Genomic DNA, 16,765 nt, shown 5'->3' with positions numbered 1-16,765 from the left:
ACAAGTGGGCTCTAGTATCATTTTTTCATGTACTACTCTAAATAATTAAAATACAAAGTAGTTTGAGATAAAAGTAAAAGGGAAGAAAATCAACAGGCATCACGGATGCCAAACTTGTTATGTAGAAAAGGAACATGTGCCGAGAGAAAGGGAAAAAAAACATGACTAACTTCCTCTAACAGAGGTGTGCAGATGAGTAAAGATGCTTATGCAAGAACTGAACCACAACTGGAGATGGTAGGAGACACCTGGCAGCATAGGAATGAGGCAAAAGAGTCAGTCATCACGCAGGTGACAGGAATGACAGCACAAAATCAGCATTTATGAATACAGAAGCAGAAGCCAAAGCCTGTGAAATCAGTGCTGGAAATTGCAGGGAGAGAATATCAGAGAACGAAATGCGTTGTGAGAAGATCTAAACTTTTGGCCTTACCTTGGGAGGAAGCAGGAAGAAAAACACAGAAATGTAGGGAATGTGCCACCAAACCTCCAGCTTATAGCTACCCCATCATCAATAGCAAATTCAGCTAAGTATTTTGAACATTTAGTTGCAATTCTGCTTAGGTTAGAATACCTAGATCTAAAGCAAACAAACCAAACCAGAAAACACACACCCAGAGAAAGAACCTATTAGATCAACGTTTCTATATCTAACTTGGAGTTCCTATGTATTAAGGAGGATGATAAAAAATCCCAGTTTGAGATTATTCAACTGCTTACTAGAGAAGAACACCTGAAAACCATGAAGTTGAGCCTAAAGCGTACAATCCCCAGAATCAGTAGCAAAGTTCAGAAGCAGCTACCATTCGTCTAACCTTAAGGTTCCTTTCAATCTAAAGAAACAAATAAAAACAGTAACCCAAAACCACAACATGGCTGCAGCTATAAGAACAAACATAAGCCACCAAAAACTGAAAACAAGAAGCAGGAAAACTTGTTATTCAGTAGTAGGTTCTGAACATTACCCTACCGTGTCCTGCACAACTTTACAACTCCAACCCCACACAAAGCTGAAAGTTCCACTTCCACATTCCAGCGTGCTGCTACGTTTTCTCAGCTAGATGAGGAAAGTGAAGCTGGCTCAGTGTCTGTCAAGCACTGGACTACGCAAGACAAATATTAAGCAGTATGAACCAGAGTCAATTTGCATTTTGGGTCCACGTGAGCACTGCTCAGAAATGTAACCAGGTGGCAGAAAGTAAACAGACACCACTCATCAGTCTCTGCACATCTTGTAAGAAGAAGTCAGGAGATCTGTGAGCACGCCAGTGATGAAGTTACCTGGTATCCTTCTATAAACTAGTTCTCAGATCTGGAAAAGAAGTTCACTAAGCAGCACAGCTCCAGCAGCCCTGACATCCTGATCTGCAGACAGTACGACTTCCACGCCCTCAGCAGCCCGATGCACTTTTGAACCTGGCTGTCAGGAGGGCCGTCCTCCTCCTTGATTTCCAGGTCAGGAGACTGCATCTCTGATGAGAGCTTCAATATCGTTTCCAGGAAGATTATTAATGATTAGCAAGAGTATCCAATGAAGAATACAGACATTCTTCAATCCAGAGCCTCAGAACACAACTATCACTAGAGCAAATCCTATCTGCAAGGCTGGAGATCTAAAGCAGAACCTAAACGCCTCTGTGGCGCTGCTCTCTACCACATACCTGCTTCCCCGAAATGCATCAAAGAAGTACATCTGAAAAGAAAGCAAAAGAAAGCTAACGCCTGCTTTGTCGAAGCACAGCACCAAGTGATTACGACCAGGTAACGTGGCAGCGCTCCTCCTCAGGGACCAGGATGGGGAATATATAGAGTCTGGCTATAAACGTGCTTTTAGATGAAAGAAAAGCAACAAAAGGAAAGGCACGCGAACGAAAGATTTCGGCACGTTACTCAGCGCCCCGTGACGACCTCACGGAACGGCTGCCGCAGCCTCGGTTCCTCGAGAGCCTTTGAGGCAGCGGCCGCCAGGCACCCGGGGCAGCGCTCACCTTTGCGGCTCGGCGAGCCGGGACTCTTCCTCTCCGGCGAGCTCCTGCCTCGCTCCGGGGAGCGCCGCGGGTGCCGGACCCTGCCCGCCGTGGAGCTGCCCTCCGGCAGCGGCGAGGAGCACGGCGAGGGCCCGAAGGCGGCCGGCGGGGGCGGTGGGGGGGGAGGCGGCGGCGGCGGCAGCTGGTGCGGCCGCGGAGGGCTGCCCCGGGCCCCGCCGCCGCGCGTAGGGCTGCCGCCTCCCCCCGGCGTCTGCGCGGCCGTGGGGGGGCCGGCCCGCCCGCCGGTGGGCGCCGCGCGCGTGGGGCTGATACTGCGCGAGGCGGCCGCCGCGCGCGCGAGACCCCCGCCCGGGGCGCTGGCGCCGCTCCTCGTGGGGCTGCCATGTTGCTGCTGCTGCTTGAGCTGGAAGGGCACCGTGGCCCGCATGGGCTGGAGACGGCCGCCCGCTCCCGCTCCGCCGCCCGCCGCCGCCGCGCCCCCTCCCCCGGGGGAGGCGGCGGGGGTCGGGGAGCCGCCGCGTCGCACGCGCTGGTGGGACATCGTCCACCGGAGCCGGCGGCGGGAAGCCGAGAGAAAGGCGCGGGGCGAGGGGCGCGGGCGGGTCCTCGCGGAGATCCGATGCCTTGGGCGGCCGCCGCGCCGTGCCGCGCTCCACTCGCGCCCGGCCCCGAGCTCCGCACGCTGCCCGCCGCGCCGCCGTGCGCCTCATCAACAATAGTGCCCCGGCCGCCCGCCCCGCCCCGGCCGCCCCTCGAGCACTCCCATTGGCCGCGCCGCCGCTCGGCTCGCGCAGTTACGGCGCGCCCATTGGCTGCGGGGCGCGCTGCGAAGCGGCCGGGCCTGCGCGGGGAGCGGGAGAGGGCCGCGCTTAAAGCGACACGCGGCCCCGCGCCGCCCCGGCACGTGCCGTGGGGCTGTGGCTGCGGGCGCTCCCCGCGGGCCGGGCGGCGGGGGCGGCGCGGCGCGGCGGCTCCGGGCGTCGCGGGGAGAGGAGAGCACTCGCGTGGGGAACCCGTGACCCGACGGGGAACGGTGACCCGCGAGCGGGGGCTCGTCCCGGGAGGCGGCTGCACGGCAGCGGAAGGCTGCCAGCGCGGCGCTGGGAAGGGCGAGGGCTCAGCGGCGGCTTATCCAATCGCCTCGCCACCGGCTTAGCGCTACTGATATGTGGGTAATATCCAGGCAGACTTGGCCCTCCTTCCCCTTAATCGCTTGTGTTTACTGCTCTTCGTCAGATTCGTTGTGTCTTCTCCTCGGTATTTTAAAGGTAGCGGGTGGCTGCGGGCATTTTCTTAGCTTGATGTGTCCTTCGGCGAAGAGAATGCAGCTTTGTGTCAGGCTGCTGCTCGCACGCTGAATCCCTTAAATGCGAGGCCAGCGGCCCTTAGCACCTGCAGGCCACGAAGGAATCCATCAGTTCTCTTTGTTGCCAGTGCCAGTGCCGGTCCCGGGCGACTCAGGAGGACTGTCCTGAACCAGACACCAAGTTCTCGTCAATATTGCTCTGCAAGGTGTGTGCTGCAGTTGAGTACCACTGCCATGGCACAAATGGTGTGACAACAAATTACATGCTGCTCTCCCTTGAGCAGGTGGTTTATTTCTCCTCTCTCTGGTGCTGTTTCTGATTGAAGCCCCCTTCACTGAAAAGCCCCGTCCCCCCTTGCAGAGCTCTGTTCGTGTAGCTGACACTTTTAACAGGCCTGAAAAGCAAGTTGCTGTATGCAGGCCCTTTGTAATGGTGCTTGGGCACAGGTCTACTTCAAGCCTTGGGAGTGGCAATCAATTTTTGCAAGGAGAAATCAGACTGGCAGAAGGGAACAGGGTTGAAGTGTGACTGGAGGAGGTTGCTATGAAGCTAGTCAGCTCTCGTGCACTGAAATAATTAAACTTCGTTCAAAGCTCACAATGCTTGCACATAGGCTACATAATGGCAATGTAGACTCCATGATAGCAGATGGGTTAACCAAAGCTGGTCTCACAGCTGCGTTCAGCATTGAGAACTATCCTGGGCTACAGGTTAAGCTGTGTATACTTGGCTTTGTTGTTGCAATTTTCACTCTAGAGCAGAAAATGTACTCTTCTTCGCTGGTCTTCCATCTGTGCCATCACCCATTGCCAGTGCAATTGCTCAGCAGGTTTTCATTCCTTGGGTTATTTATCCTCTCCAGAAATACTGGAGTTGTTTGGAAGCGACATGCCATAAAGGTATTCTAAGGCGTAAAATATTATGAACAAATTCTAATTCCTGTTATTGTTTCAAAGAGGCAAAAAATGAAAGGTATTGATTTATATCTTTTTTGTATGATGTGCTTTTTGGATCCAAGTAGCAATATTTGTGACAATTACAGTGCTTCCTGCATTCTTGTCACAACTGCAAACATGGCATTGCCGTGCACGGTTCTGTGTAAAGCAAAGCATTTACAAGTGCTGCTCCTCAGCAGCCGTGTTGCTTTGTGTGTCTTAGAGATGAACATTCAACATGTAAAATCGTGTACTCAGACCTAACCAAACTGTGTGTGCTTCATATGTTCATTTGCCTAAACTAACGAATGTGTTGCAACAGGATCTTACTCCTATACCCTATGGAAATAAAAGTAACAGCTAAAGCAGTATTATGAATTACTTGCATTACTGAACAATAGTTCAGAAACGTTGTTCTTAATAAAACAGAAGTCAAAGTAATGCCCCCCCGCAATGGTTTGGATGCAAACCTCCCCCCCTGCTGGCAGTGCACATCTCCCCACAGCTGGATTTGTCCCAGTCGTCACACCACTTCCCACATTCTGACCTGCTGGATGGTGCCTGGGCTCCGCTCCACACCATTTCATTCAGCTTCATGCAGAACCTGTAGGCTATGCATTGGTCCTATCAGTGGCTCTTACCCTGCCCATAACACCTAATGTGATGGCGCCAACAGGAATCCAAATGAAAAACAAATGAAAATGATTGTCACAAAGGCTGCGAGCTTTCTTCCATCATGTCCCAAACCAGTCCTTTCATCAGTCAAACAAGGACCGGGGAGGAATAAGCTCATAAGCCCCAGTCCCAATGTACTCTCTACAAAGAAAACTAATACTTAAGGAACCTTGTTGTCCTGAGGACCAAAGGTTTATAAGTAGAATCACTCACGCTCATAATAATGTATGTGAAAAACCTACTGTTAAAAATATCAGTAATGAGCAAACTTGATGGAAAACAAATGCACTCCAAGTAGCTTCAAATGTGTTCTTGTCTTATTCTGAAATTAAATAAATGCAAAGCAGCACACATAAAGGAGAGCTCTTCTGCCTATAATTGTTACAGCTACAGTAGTTGCAAGTAATGTTGAGGGTTGAAAGATTAAAGACTCCAGGAGTCTAATCTAAACAGTAAATTATGCCCCAGGATATTTTGCTGCATTTCCCATCTCTCCCCTGCAGAGTGGGTTAGCTTTGTTTGTCTGAGAGTTCAACAGCAACAGGGGAAAAAGACATTTTGAGGTAGGACAAATATAATGGAATTTGCTTCTCACAAAGCCTTTAAGATTCCACTTAATACTGCAGAATATTTGGGGAGATTGGGAAAGCAGGCAGATTGAAAATAAGGTATTAAGATTAAAACAATAAAAACAACAGATGGGGTCTGGGACATAAGTCAAGCTTCATGTAGTAAGTAAAAGGCAACTCAAAGCAAAATACACATGCCACATGTTATAAAGATACACTCTTTAAGAAAAGTACTATGGTGAGGTGTCAATCCCTCACTGGCATTAAAATAGTACGTTGCACATAACTCCTTCCTTCCAAGAACAAAGATTTCCTTCCTTTTAGGTGGTAGTTCTTTAAAAAGTATGCTCCAAAACCTTATTATTTATAGCACAAAATCACAGAGCTTGCAAAATAATACAAAGGCTTGTGTGCATTTGTATTATGTATAGAGATGTAACATTTCTGTATTCCTAATCCATAGGCAGAACAATGCATATGAACTGTGGAAGGGAACTCTTGGCCTAAGAATATCGAACACTGCTCACACAAACCACAGACACAATTTCTATACTGTGAGTATAATGTGTTACTGTCAGTAAAGTATTTATCGCAATTGTCAAAATTATCAATTAACTAGATAAATGGAAACATTTCAATAATGAATGTTTTATGGCCATATTACAGAATGATAAACATCCTCTATATGTGATTAATAGGCACAGATCTATAAATGTTATTCACTTAAGAGAACCTAGAAGAAAGAAAGGTTCTTCTCATTCATGTCTACAAATTTGTTTTGCTTCTGTTTGTTTTCATAGCATTTATAAAAGCCCAAGAAGTTGTGAAAAGCATTCTAGCAGCATGGCAGCATGGTTCACTAAGAAGGAGAGATGAAATAACATGACCTCTCTCTCCACATACATATAGTAACCCTGCTGTTAAACTGTTTAATTTATTTTAGCAGAGTGTATGATGGGGTGGGGGCATGGGACTCTCAATTGGGAAAATACCTATTCAGAGAACAAGGATCAAGTGGTGCTCTGAAGCCTTCTTGCATTGAGTCCTGAGGAGTATGGGAGCTTTTAATTAGCCTGGTCACATCTATCAGTTTGTCTCTGTCGTGCTATCCCATCTTCATGCATCACACCTTACATTCAGCCTGACTTTGCCCCAGAGAGAATGGTCTTTGTGAAGATGAAAATAAAGCAAAGTTAGATAAAGCTCCATATCCCAGTGCAGCTAGTAGCCCTTCATCCAACACTCAGTCAAAATCAGACAAGCTCCATATAAGGTTTGTGTGCTCATTCTAAAAATGTGCTTGGGCTGTGATGAGCTGCCTTAGGAAGATGCTGCCCTTCTCATCAGGAACTGAAATGCATCTAGATCTGTTGTTTCCAGACTTTCTCATTATTTGCTTCCTTGAATTTTGCCCCGTGCTCCTGGGATCCCTCCATCTAGAAACGCTGCTTACTCAGATGCTGCCCAGTAAATAGAGACATGCTTTCCTTAGTCATCTTCCATGGCCCCCTCCCTACAGACAGGGCTGCCCCAGAGCCTACCAGCTGCATTTAGGCAGTTAGCCACTCAAGACCACATTTGTGCATCTCTCTCAGTCTTTCCCTATGGTACTGGGATCTGAAGAGAGGAACATCCTCTGACATAAAAGTGGAAGGCCTAAGAGTACCATTTAAATTCCAGAAATTAAAACATTTTAACTCACTAAAGGAGAATGACAACCTTTTGGGTTAATATGAATAGGTGATTTTTATACACATGCAAATATTTTGTTATGCTGGAGTTTTCCCGTCCGTGTAAAATTAACCTTCTTATCCAATAGAATGTGCTTTGTATCATGCCAGAGAGCAGATGTCTATAATCTCTTGCACACAGAGAATTTACATAACATCAGAATTAGCAAGAATAAATGGGGAGGGGGAACCTGAATGGAAACAAGTGAAAGACTGATGTGGCTGTGTTCCACAAAGTACGTTCAGCAGCTGCATTGCTGCTCTGGAACAAAGGGGAACATAATTATTGTTGTTTTACTTTCATTTCCCAGCAGCAAAGCAAAAGCTGAATGATAGTCGTTATTTTTGCAGGAGAGAGCTGGCTCAAACGTGCACATGAGGTTCTGCAGGGAAATCTCTGAGAATATTTCTTAGCACTGAATAGCTTACATATCCGATAAAAAACATATCAGTACAATTCACCAGTAACACGTTGTTATTGCAGAGCTGACTCAAGGGTTCTCAGATGCCCCGAGGATAAGACTCAGCCACACCTGCTGGGTTAGGGCAGGACTTGGCTGCTTTTGCTGTCTGCAAGGAGTGATAATAGATGAGGGGGTGGGGGGCATCTACTACTTTCCACACAGCTGCCCCACTCACAGGTTCCCAGCCTTTCTTGGGAGCAACAGCCCAGCCTTTCAGAGTTCTAGAAAGGTAAAAGAAGCACACAATTCCTGGTTTTGCTGACAATCAGCATCCCCTGACTTGCTATAGAGCTGCCACCAGCATCTCCCTTGTGCCAGAAGGAGAGGGAAGGGGCCTGGCTGCAACAGGAAATGAGCTGTGTGTGCTTCCCAGCATATGAGAGCTCCAGGTGGCCCCAGCCTACAATGTCTCTTCCTGACTACAACCTGATGGGAAAGTGTCAATTTCATGGATCTCACCCTGAGAGGACTTAAGAGAGCTCAAGCTCCCATCGCTGTCACCAAGACATCTGGATAAAAAAAGAGTCTTCTTGTGAGCCTGTCCTTAAAGCTTTAAATGTAGGTAATAAAATCTCATTTGCTAGCCTCTCTTCTCCTGTGATCTGGGATTGCTCAGTTATCTTGAGCCAAGAGCAAGCCACTGCATGCAAGCAGAGTGCTGTCTTTCAAGGAGGGACCTTCTCCTTGTCAATAACTGTTCTAATCTCCTAATCCTTTTGATGCAGAAACCCCCCAGGGAGCTGCAGATCCAGCCTGGAACACCGTGGGAGGCTGAGGCTGCTTCCTGCTCCCAGGAGAGGTGAGGCTTGTAATGGTCCCTCCCTAAAGCCAGGGGTTTCTGAATTCATTTGTGATATTGTGTTGATTTGCAGTATAGGCAGGAGTTCAACCTGTGCACTACTTGCCTCAGTTCATTGCTTCATCCTTACTTATGATGGCAAGAAAGCTATTCATGCTGTCTTTTGCATTTTGGAGGTAGTCCTCTGGCCAAAGAAGTGTCAAACTTGCAACACCGTCTCGTTTGCTTGCAAAAATCATTATCACTGTGGGTACAGAAAAATAAATTGACAAGAATTAAGTAAGGAAATGTAAACACCAAAGCAACTGAGGTGCGCAGGATGGGCCCCACCAATCTATGTGTAACAGAAAGAGCTAAAGCCAGTGAGGTCTCGCCATACAGTGCTTGGTGCTGTAAGGTGCAAGATGCCTGATGCAGCACTCTGAAATGCACACAAATGCTATTTAGTTGCCAATGCAAGCATCTTAACTGCTGACCAGTGAGAATGGTCAAAACAGCAAGCAGAGAAACTGCATTAATGTGGCAAAGGCAAGCTTTGGTTATTTCACAGTCATCTGATAACAGTGCAAAGTACCATCTGTCACATGCCCAAGGTATCCCAAAGTCTTGTTCAGCTCTCAGTAATGTTCCTCATCCTTCCACCAACAAAACAGAACTGCAACAGTTCCACTCCTCCAATCCTGGGAGTGTGTCTCATTACTCATGGCCAGTAATACCACAAAAACCCACAAAAGACTATGCTTTTTGTCATTAATATGATCTTTAATAAATGGAATAATGCACCATTTTACAGCAAGCCTTTTCTTTTAGACCTAAAGAATAGCCTTTTAAATGTTCTTATCCAATGTCTCTGTATCAATACAATCTCTTTATTTAGGTTTATATATAACAAAGCAATTCTTACAAGTATTCATAGAAAACTCTGTAGTGGCTTTAACAATGTCAGCTTTCATAGTGGCATCCACAGATGATTAAAAAACAAAAATTAGCTTTTATTTCATACTCACACTGTTCCATGAAACACAACTTATATAGCATAGCAAGGGTACTGGGCAGCTTATACAAAAGAAATAACTGAAAGCAATTATTTATAAATTCATACATGATATTTACTCAATCATTTGAGAGAAAAAACAAAAATACCCGTTAACAAAAGGGTTCTGATGAGACTCCATATTCTAGGGTTTCTCCCCCTCTTCCCCAGAAAAGCTCGCTCAGAAATTAATGCTCTCTTTACCATCTGTCATAAGGAAAAGGTCAGTTTCACATATCCTTATTTCAGCTTCTACTGAAGACCAAACCCTAGAAATTGGTTTTTGCTGTATTCATTTTCCTCTGCATTTGGGGGAAAAATAATCGACAGCAATTGTAAAGTATGATTCCAGCTTATATAAATGTGAATAGAGCACACTTTTCTCTAGAGACAAAAAGCAGACAAGAAACATTATAGACAAACCTTTTTAAATACATTTCAACATCGTGAAAGAGGAGTCACAAAAATCAAGAAATTCAAAAGCGACCAATGGAAGTCAGCAGTAACATGGATTCTTTGTGTTTCTTTGTGTTCCTTTGACCTAAAGATTACAGAAACATCTATTATTTTCTTTCCATTTGAATAAACAAGATGGAAGTGTGATACTTCATGATACAGTTCTGAAGCACAAAAGAAAAAAAGTGAATCAAGTGCTCTAGAAATAAAACCTCATGCATTTTTGTTGCTTTAAAAACTAGTGAATGATTTACAAAAATTAACTTTCGGGAGATCTAAAAACCAGTAAATGATAAAGGTAGTTATTTTTGCTTTAAAATAGTTACCAGGCAAGATCTGTGGTCCTGACAGATGTAATCTATCTGCAGAAGCCTGCAAGAGCTTTGAACAAATCCTTCCTTGCTGTGACAGTAGAGTGTGACTTGTGCACTGAAATTAACCAATTGAATGACCTGAAACTTCACACAATTACTGATTAGTAGGGCTTTTAAAACAATCTGACTACTACACTATAAATTAGCATAACTCCAATTAATTCTTGGCTGTTATGCATATATGTAATTAAACTACAGTGAAATAAATAGAATTGGCCATAAAAAGTAATTCCGTATTACTAACACACCGTAACAGCCACTAAATCAGACCTGCATTTAGCCCAGATGAACATCAAAGGGGTTTGGTGTGAATGAGGATTTACCTGAAAACCTGGCACTGCCCCTCCCACTGGTGTAGTCCCATTTCTCAACAATAACCACAGCTGAACTGGTACTGACCTGGAGTGGAAGCCTGAACCAAGTCACCAGGTAGCAGCCCTCAGAATACCAACAGTCAGGATTAGCCCACGAGGCCCAGCGTTCCACATTGGCTTTCCCACAGCTAATCCTAAGTTTTCAAATCAGCACCAGCTCTTCTTTGCTCCTAACTAATGGCAGACACCTCTTTCATTTCAATGGCATTTGGCTCAAGCACCAGCTTGTTTGTGGCGTCTGTGTTTGCGATATGTTGACTTCCCTGGGTAAGTTTGTGCCAAATGGGACTCCCATTTTGATTCAAAGGAGTGCCTAAATCTCTTCTGCAGAGCGAAAGTTCCACTACTAGTTTTAGTCAGTACAAAAGAAACCTAAAAATGAGAAATCTGATTTCTTACTATTTCACATCAAAACAGAACATAATTAGGGGAAAAGAATAAATTAAAAAAATGAAATGGATGCACGTCTACAACTTGAGTTTTTCTAGGACAACATAGAAGCCTAAAATGCAATTGGATTTAGTGGCCAAACCTCCCCACACAATCAAACTTCACTACAGCAGCTACTGCATAAAAAAGCCTTGTAAAAATTATAATGGATTAAAAATGCTGAGGGTTGTTTGTTTTTTTCCAACCTGAAAGGAGAAACCTTAAATCAGTGAACAAAGCATGTCATGGTGGATCTTACACTGCTGGATTACGTCACAGTCTGAGCCCAATTTTATTATAAAGACAATTTAAGAATGATACCTGAAGAAGACCATTATACTTTCTACCAGTGCTATCATCTGATGCCGTAACTCAAGAAGTTAATCCTGGAATTTCTGCATGACATACATATGCATCTAAATACATACAGAGTTTACATAAAAATATATATATTTGGCTCCGCTGCAATAGATTTTTCTTTGAAGAAAGGAATAAAGTTGAACAAAAATTAGTAAGTACATTAAAAACAAAAAACAAAAAACCCGAGGTTAATATATTTACCTGGCAAAATGCATAGTGGGAGACTGGAGAGAAAAGTTAAAATAATGCAAATTTATGCAAAATACAAAGTCATCCACTCTATGACCCAACTTTCATAGACTAATCAAGCCTATTTCAATCTTCTTTAGTAAGCTGCTCCAAATTTCATATACACTAGGTCATGCATATATACTACTGTGCTAGGTAATTATTATTTTTATGACTTAAAAAAAGCTAATTTTCAGCATTGAGAACTTTATCATTTTCATATACGTAAAAACTACAGCATGATACAATTTTTCCCATATTAACTGCAATGGGAATTAAAAAAAAAATCCTTAATTAGGCTGGAACTTTCCATTATTATGTTTCAATGGCAGAATGGCTATGATCTTTTGAATATTTTTTTAAAGGAAGAAAATTATCACCTGAACATTGACTTAGTGGTATTATATTAGTGGACTTCTGTTGCTGTTTTAAATACTTCAGAGATATCAAAAAAGCAAAATACAGGATAACTGAATACTGTAAGTATGGCATATACTGGTGTACACTGTATATGTATTTTCTACGTAGCAATTCATTACTGTTAAATTTTGCCCAATAATCCATTCCAAACAAATTCAGGACATCCTTATTTTCCTTTCTGAGGCAAGCACAATTAATAAATTATTTTTAAGAGAGTTGACAGATGGAAAGATACACATTTCATAAGCAGATTTATAAGGGTTTTTGTTTGATTTTTTTTTTCCAGAAACCTGACAGCATCCATCTTGTATTGCTTTTTGTACCCTCTACTGGGAAAAAAAAAATATCTTGATTGCCTATGGAAATGAGATTGTTTTGTAAATGGAAACAAGACTGACATGAATAATGGTAAGAAAGCACAATATAGAAAAAATGTCAGAGAATTTCTAAACACTTCTAAACAAATTTCAGAGAATATTCTAAACATGATGATATTAACTGGTCTTGCTTTAAATTAGGAATTTCTTTATCTTTTAGCTGTGCAATTTAAGTGCATCTCAGAGTTAGAAGAAAGACATGATAAATGTTTAGTACATGAAACTATCAAGCTTCATAAGCAGGGAAGATAGCAGTTTCAGATAACTTTACTTGCAAATTTCCAATTTAGAAGAGAATACAATTGACTATGCTTGCATGTCTGTTCAAATGGTTAGAATTCACATTCTAAAAACCATGTAATATTGGTGAGGAAACACAGGAAACAGAAAAAGAGATATTGCATTAACCTAACTAACTCATTTAACTTCTACTAGCATGTCATTTTTTTAAAAAACCAATAAGCTTTTGGATTTTGGTTATATATACAAACATCACAAATGTTTGCTGTAATATTTTACTTGAATTATACATTATAAATTACCATAGCAAATATTCTACTGTTGCCTATTTGACAGTGGCACAATTCATAGGTATTTACACTATCATTCTTTTTTTTTTTCATTTTTTCTACTTTAACTTGTCTGCAATATACATGAGATGTTGATAGAATATTATCAACTGTCATCATTATCCTAAAACAAACAAACAGAACCATTTGTGTCTCTTGATTGCAGTACATTTACCACCTATCCACGTGTCTGATCTGTAGAATTCTCTCTTACATGTATTTTATTTGGTTAAGGATGATTCTCCAGGACACGAGATGAAATTCATTATTATTTAATTTACAGAGAAAGTATTCTGCGGAGACTGGATTATGCACTGTGAGTAAAAAATAAAATAACATAGGACATTAATAAAATAAGCGTTAAAAACAAACTAGTAATCTGATCTCATCTACCTGTGCAGAATTACAATATTTTGTTGTGCACTTAAGAGTTTGTTTTGACTCACCTTTACAAATAAATACTTTTTCTCTACGTAATCTATAGGATATTTTGTGATAAAGTACACATTTCTGTTGTGCTACAAATAATATTTATCCATGGCAGGTTACAAATCCAATACCTTTTACTAATTAAAATTCATCCCCAAAAGGTCTTCCAGGAAGTGATAGGAAAAAGATAAAGGAAATGAAATTTTTATGCATGCTTAAAAAACGTTCAACAAAAACTGCACAAGAATCTTCATCTGGGATCAAAATTATTTTGATTGCATTAAGCATAACAAAAGTTGGGTTTCTTACAAAGGATTGGTCTGAAAAGAAAGGCTAGAATTTCACAGCAAACCTGTCTTAGCAAAAAGAACTAGTCAGAGCAAATAACTTTTCTATCCCCAGAGTCTGTCAAGTTAGATAAGTGTCCTAAATATGCTTTTCAGCCCACATTCTGAAATGCTGATGGATGATACATATGTAAGGCAAACCAGAAAGTCACTGGAAAATGGGTGAAGAGTCTTCAGTATGGATGATACAGTAATCATCACAAGACAACATACTGTACATAAAATGTAGATTTGAAGAAGTCCAAAAGAGATGAAAAACGTGGCCAACATTATGAACAGAATGCCAAAAATTCTGATTGAGGTCTTGAAACCCAGCTGAGCAACTGGCAGGTTTTCAACATCTGGGATGCAAGATTGTAGCAGATGGGAAGCAGGGGAGTGAATTAAAAGTAAAACCAGAGAAAGGCTGTATTTTCTGAAGAGGGAAAGTATAGCTATATATTTATACATCATGATAACAGAACTGCACCTCAGAGTTATTATTTAAGCTGGTGCTTAAAGAGCACAGGGAGCCCAAACTATACCTCATAGCTTGTATTTCCACAACTATACTGAATCAAAAATTTGGATTTAGAGTTATCTCTTGGAGATACGTACAAGAATATAAGAAACATTTAGTAACCATTGAAGGAGAAAATCATAAAGCACAAGCAAGAGTTTGAGAAATAGCAAGAATCAGATATAGCAAGGTATATATTATACCAGTTATATCAGATGTACAAAACAGAGCTGGCAATTTTACCTCATGAGGAAAAATAGTACAATAGCTAGGAAACAAGCTTGAGAGCACAGAGCATCTGTTTCTGATTGCCAGAAGAAGATAGGTTGGGAAAGGCAAGTGATTACTGCCAGTATCCTACCACAGGAGTTTGGCAGGATGGCTGCATAGAATTTATTTTATTTTTTGAACATCACCAGTTTTCCGAAGTAAAACTTGACCTCATTACCAAAGACTGACGTGTTACACACACACACACACACACACACACACACACGCACGCACATAAATATATATATTTAATTTAAATAGTTTTTACTTATGTGTTTTCCATCAGAGTACTTCTCAGGTGGATGAATAATTCTTAAGTGAAAGGAAGACCTGGCCAGTAAGGAAATTAGTTTGCTTTCAGTAGACAGTAAAAATGATTATTCTAAGAGAAAGGAAGATCTATATAAGATGGTGAGAAAAATAATCTCAATACATATTAGATTCACATTCACTGACAGCTAAAATCAATGTGTGGAGTGTTACATACAGACTGAAAGAAGTGTTTAACCAGAAAAAAAACAACCTTCCCCCCCCAAACACTCATACCCATGAATTTTAAAAGCATGCAGTAGATTCTACCAAGACGAATGAAGGGCTTTGAAAACCTGAGGGGAAGAAACGTTTCAGCTCAGCAACAGCAACCAGTCAGGATGCACCTACCTGCGTAGGTCATCAGGCTAATTTTACCCAGACTGTCTGGAAGGTGTTCAGTCAGGAAAGATTTGTGCCAATTAAGATTCATACTTGTTCCTCTTTGTTAATAAAATATGTTCACAACCTATCTTCACTAAAGGTCTTAAGTATGACAGTTATTTAGGTTTCTGTTTGACTCGCATTTTTCAACGTACACTACTAGTGACCTGGTTTTACATAAATACAATGGGTGAAACTGTACACAAAATAAAGTACAAAAATGGCTGACATTGTTTCCTTACATTTGTTCAACAATTGGTTACTCAGAACTTGACAGGCTGGCATCTACCACCATTAACGAAACTCACTTCAGTTGAGAAGAATCAGAGGAAAGGTACTGAACTCAATTTTTGTTCCTTTTAAAGAGCCCTTTCAAGCTGGGGAAAGTTCATACATTGTCACCTCAGAGCACGATGCGATAAAGGCAGCAGCTTTGAGCTGGCTACGGTGTGCAAAGTTCATTGTCACAACTGGCTGACTGTTCAACTGTCAGGGAAAACGTAACAAAGACAAAAACAGGAACATGTCGCAGTTTTAGAAACACTTTTTCAATAAAGCATACTGTGAACTATAGACTATTGCACATTTCAACATGACACAAGAAAAATGGAGGGGCAAAAGAGAATACACTTTGTAACATAGAAATATACAGACTAGCTTGCGCACAGAAATCAAAACATGGTTACAAGACACCACCGCAGTCAAACCTGTCTTATAGTCTGCTTATGATCTTAGCGACCTTAAGAAACTGGTCCAAACTGATTATCAGCAATACCTTTTTTTGTTTTTTTAAAAAAATATTTTGAGACCACATTTTTGATACACATATATATATTCCGTGGTCAAAACAGACAGACTTAACTTTAGCGATACTAAATAAAAGTGCAAAAATGTTCAAAAAATAAATCAAAATAAAAAAATATGGAAGCATAAGCTAAAAATTTTCTGCATAGCTGAAATCTATTTAAAGCGAGTCCTCGATAGGGGTTGCTGACAGGTGGAGAAAGCAGTTTTTTAAAATGTCTTCTGTATGTTTGTTTCAAATAATGAAAAAGAAAAGAAAAGAAAAGAAAAAAGTCATTTGTCGGCTTTTAAAGTATTTCACAGGCAGTTCACTCCTGCGTCCTTAGATACCATTGTGGTGGCAGTGCCTCCTTCTGCAAGGTAAACAGCAGTGCTGGATTTGGAGTGCACTGCCCGGTCACCGCCGTTATTGTTGACCTCGCAGTGCAGCGGCTCAGTGGAGATGACCCATGTCGAAGGACGCCATCGCTTCAGTGAGTAAGGAGTTTTCACACGTTTCTTGATCTTTTCTCCTGAGCCCGATTTGCTGTCCTGTGACGAATCACCTACTGAACAACAATAACAAAAAGTAGAAAAATAGTATTACAGGAAAGAATAGACTGGACAGTCCAGGGTTGTTACTCATGCAGAACAGAA

At 42.1% G+C, this 16,765-nt stretch overlaps 2 protein-coding genes and 1 long non-coding RNA gene across 4 annotated transcripts in view; 1 reads left to right on the top strand and 2 right to left on the bottom strand.

Annotated features, from left to right (window-relative positions):
• The window catches only part of FAM117B (family with sequence similarity 117 member B), a 29,336-nt gene extending 26,498 nt beyond the window's left edge, over positions 1 to 2,838 (bottom strand). The window contains exon 1 of one of the 2 annotated variants that reach the window (XM_085228052.1): positions 1,989 to 2,838. In XM_085228052.1, coding sequence (XP_085084178.1) covers positions 1,989 to 2,529 — 541 coding nt within the window. In that variant the 5' untranslated portion in view covers positions 2,530 to 2,838. The remainder of the gene's footprint in view (positions 1 to 1,988) is intronic. The other variant, XM_085228053.1, reaches the window with a different exon arrangement.
• On the top strand, positions 1,209 to 13,458 carry LOC104911652 (uncharacterized). The gene is made up of 4 exons (XR_014884356.1): positions 1,209 to 1,761; positions 5,938 to 6,028; positions 8,394 to 8,467; positions 12,428 to 13,458. It is a non-coding gene; the product is annotated as an uncharacterized LOC104911652 (long non-coding RNA).
• Positions 9,209 to 16,765, bottom strand: part of BMPR2 (bone morphogenetic protein receptor type 2) — a 102,170-nt gene continuing 94,613 nt past the window's right edge. The window contains exon 13 of the mRNA XM_085228051.1: positions 9,209 to 16,677. Within this exon, the coding sequence (XP_085084177.1) occupies positions 16,427 to 16,677 (251 nt within the window). The 3' untranslated portion in view covers positions 9,209 to 16,426. The remainder of the gene's footprint in view (positions 16,678 to 16,765) is intronic.

The sequence above is a fragment of the Meleagris gallopavo genome, chromosome 7, assembly GCF_905368555.1.
Source record: "Meleagris gallopavo chromosome 7, MGAL_WU_HG_1.1, whole genome shotgun sequence".
In the NCBI taxonomy this organism is placed as follows: Eukaryota; Metazoa; Chordata; class Aves; order Galliformes; family Phasianidae; genus Meleagris; species Meleagris gallopavo.
The sequence above is the reverse complement of the archived record's forward strand: the minus strand, read 5'-3'. Positions and strand labels throughout refer to the sequence as shown.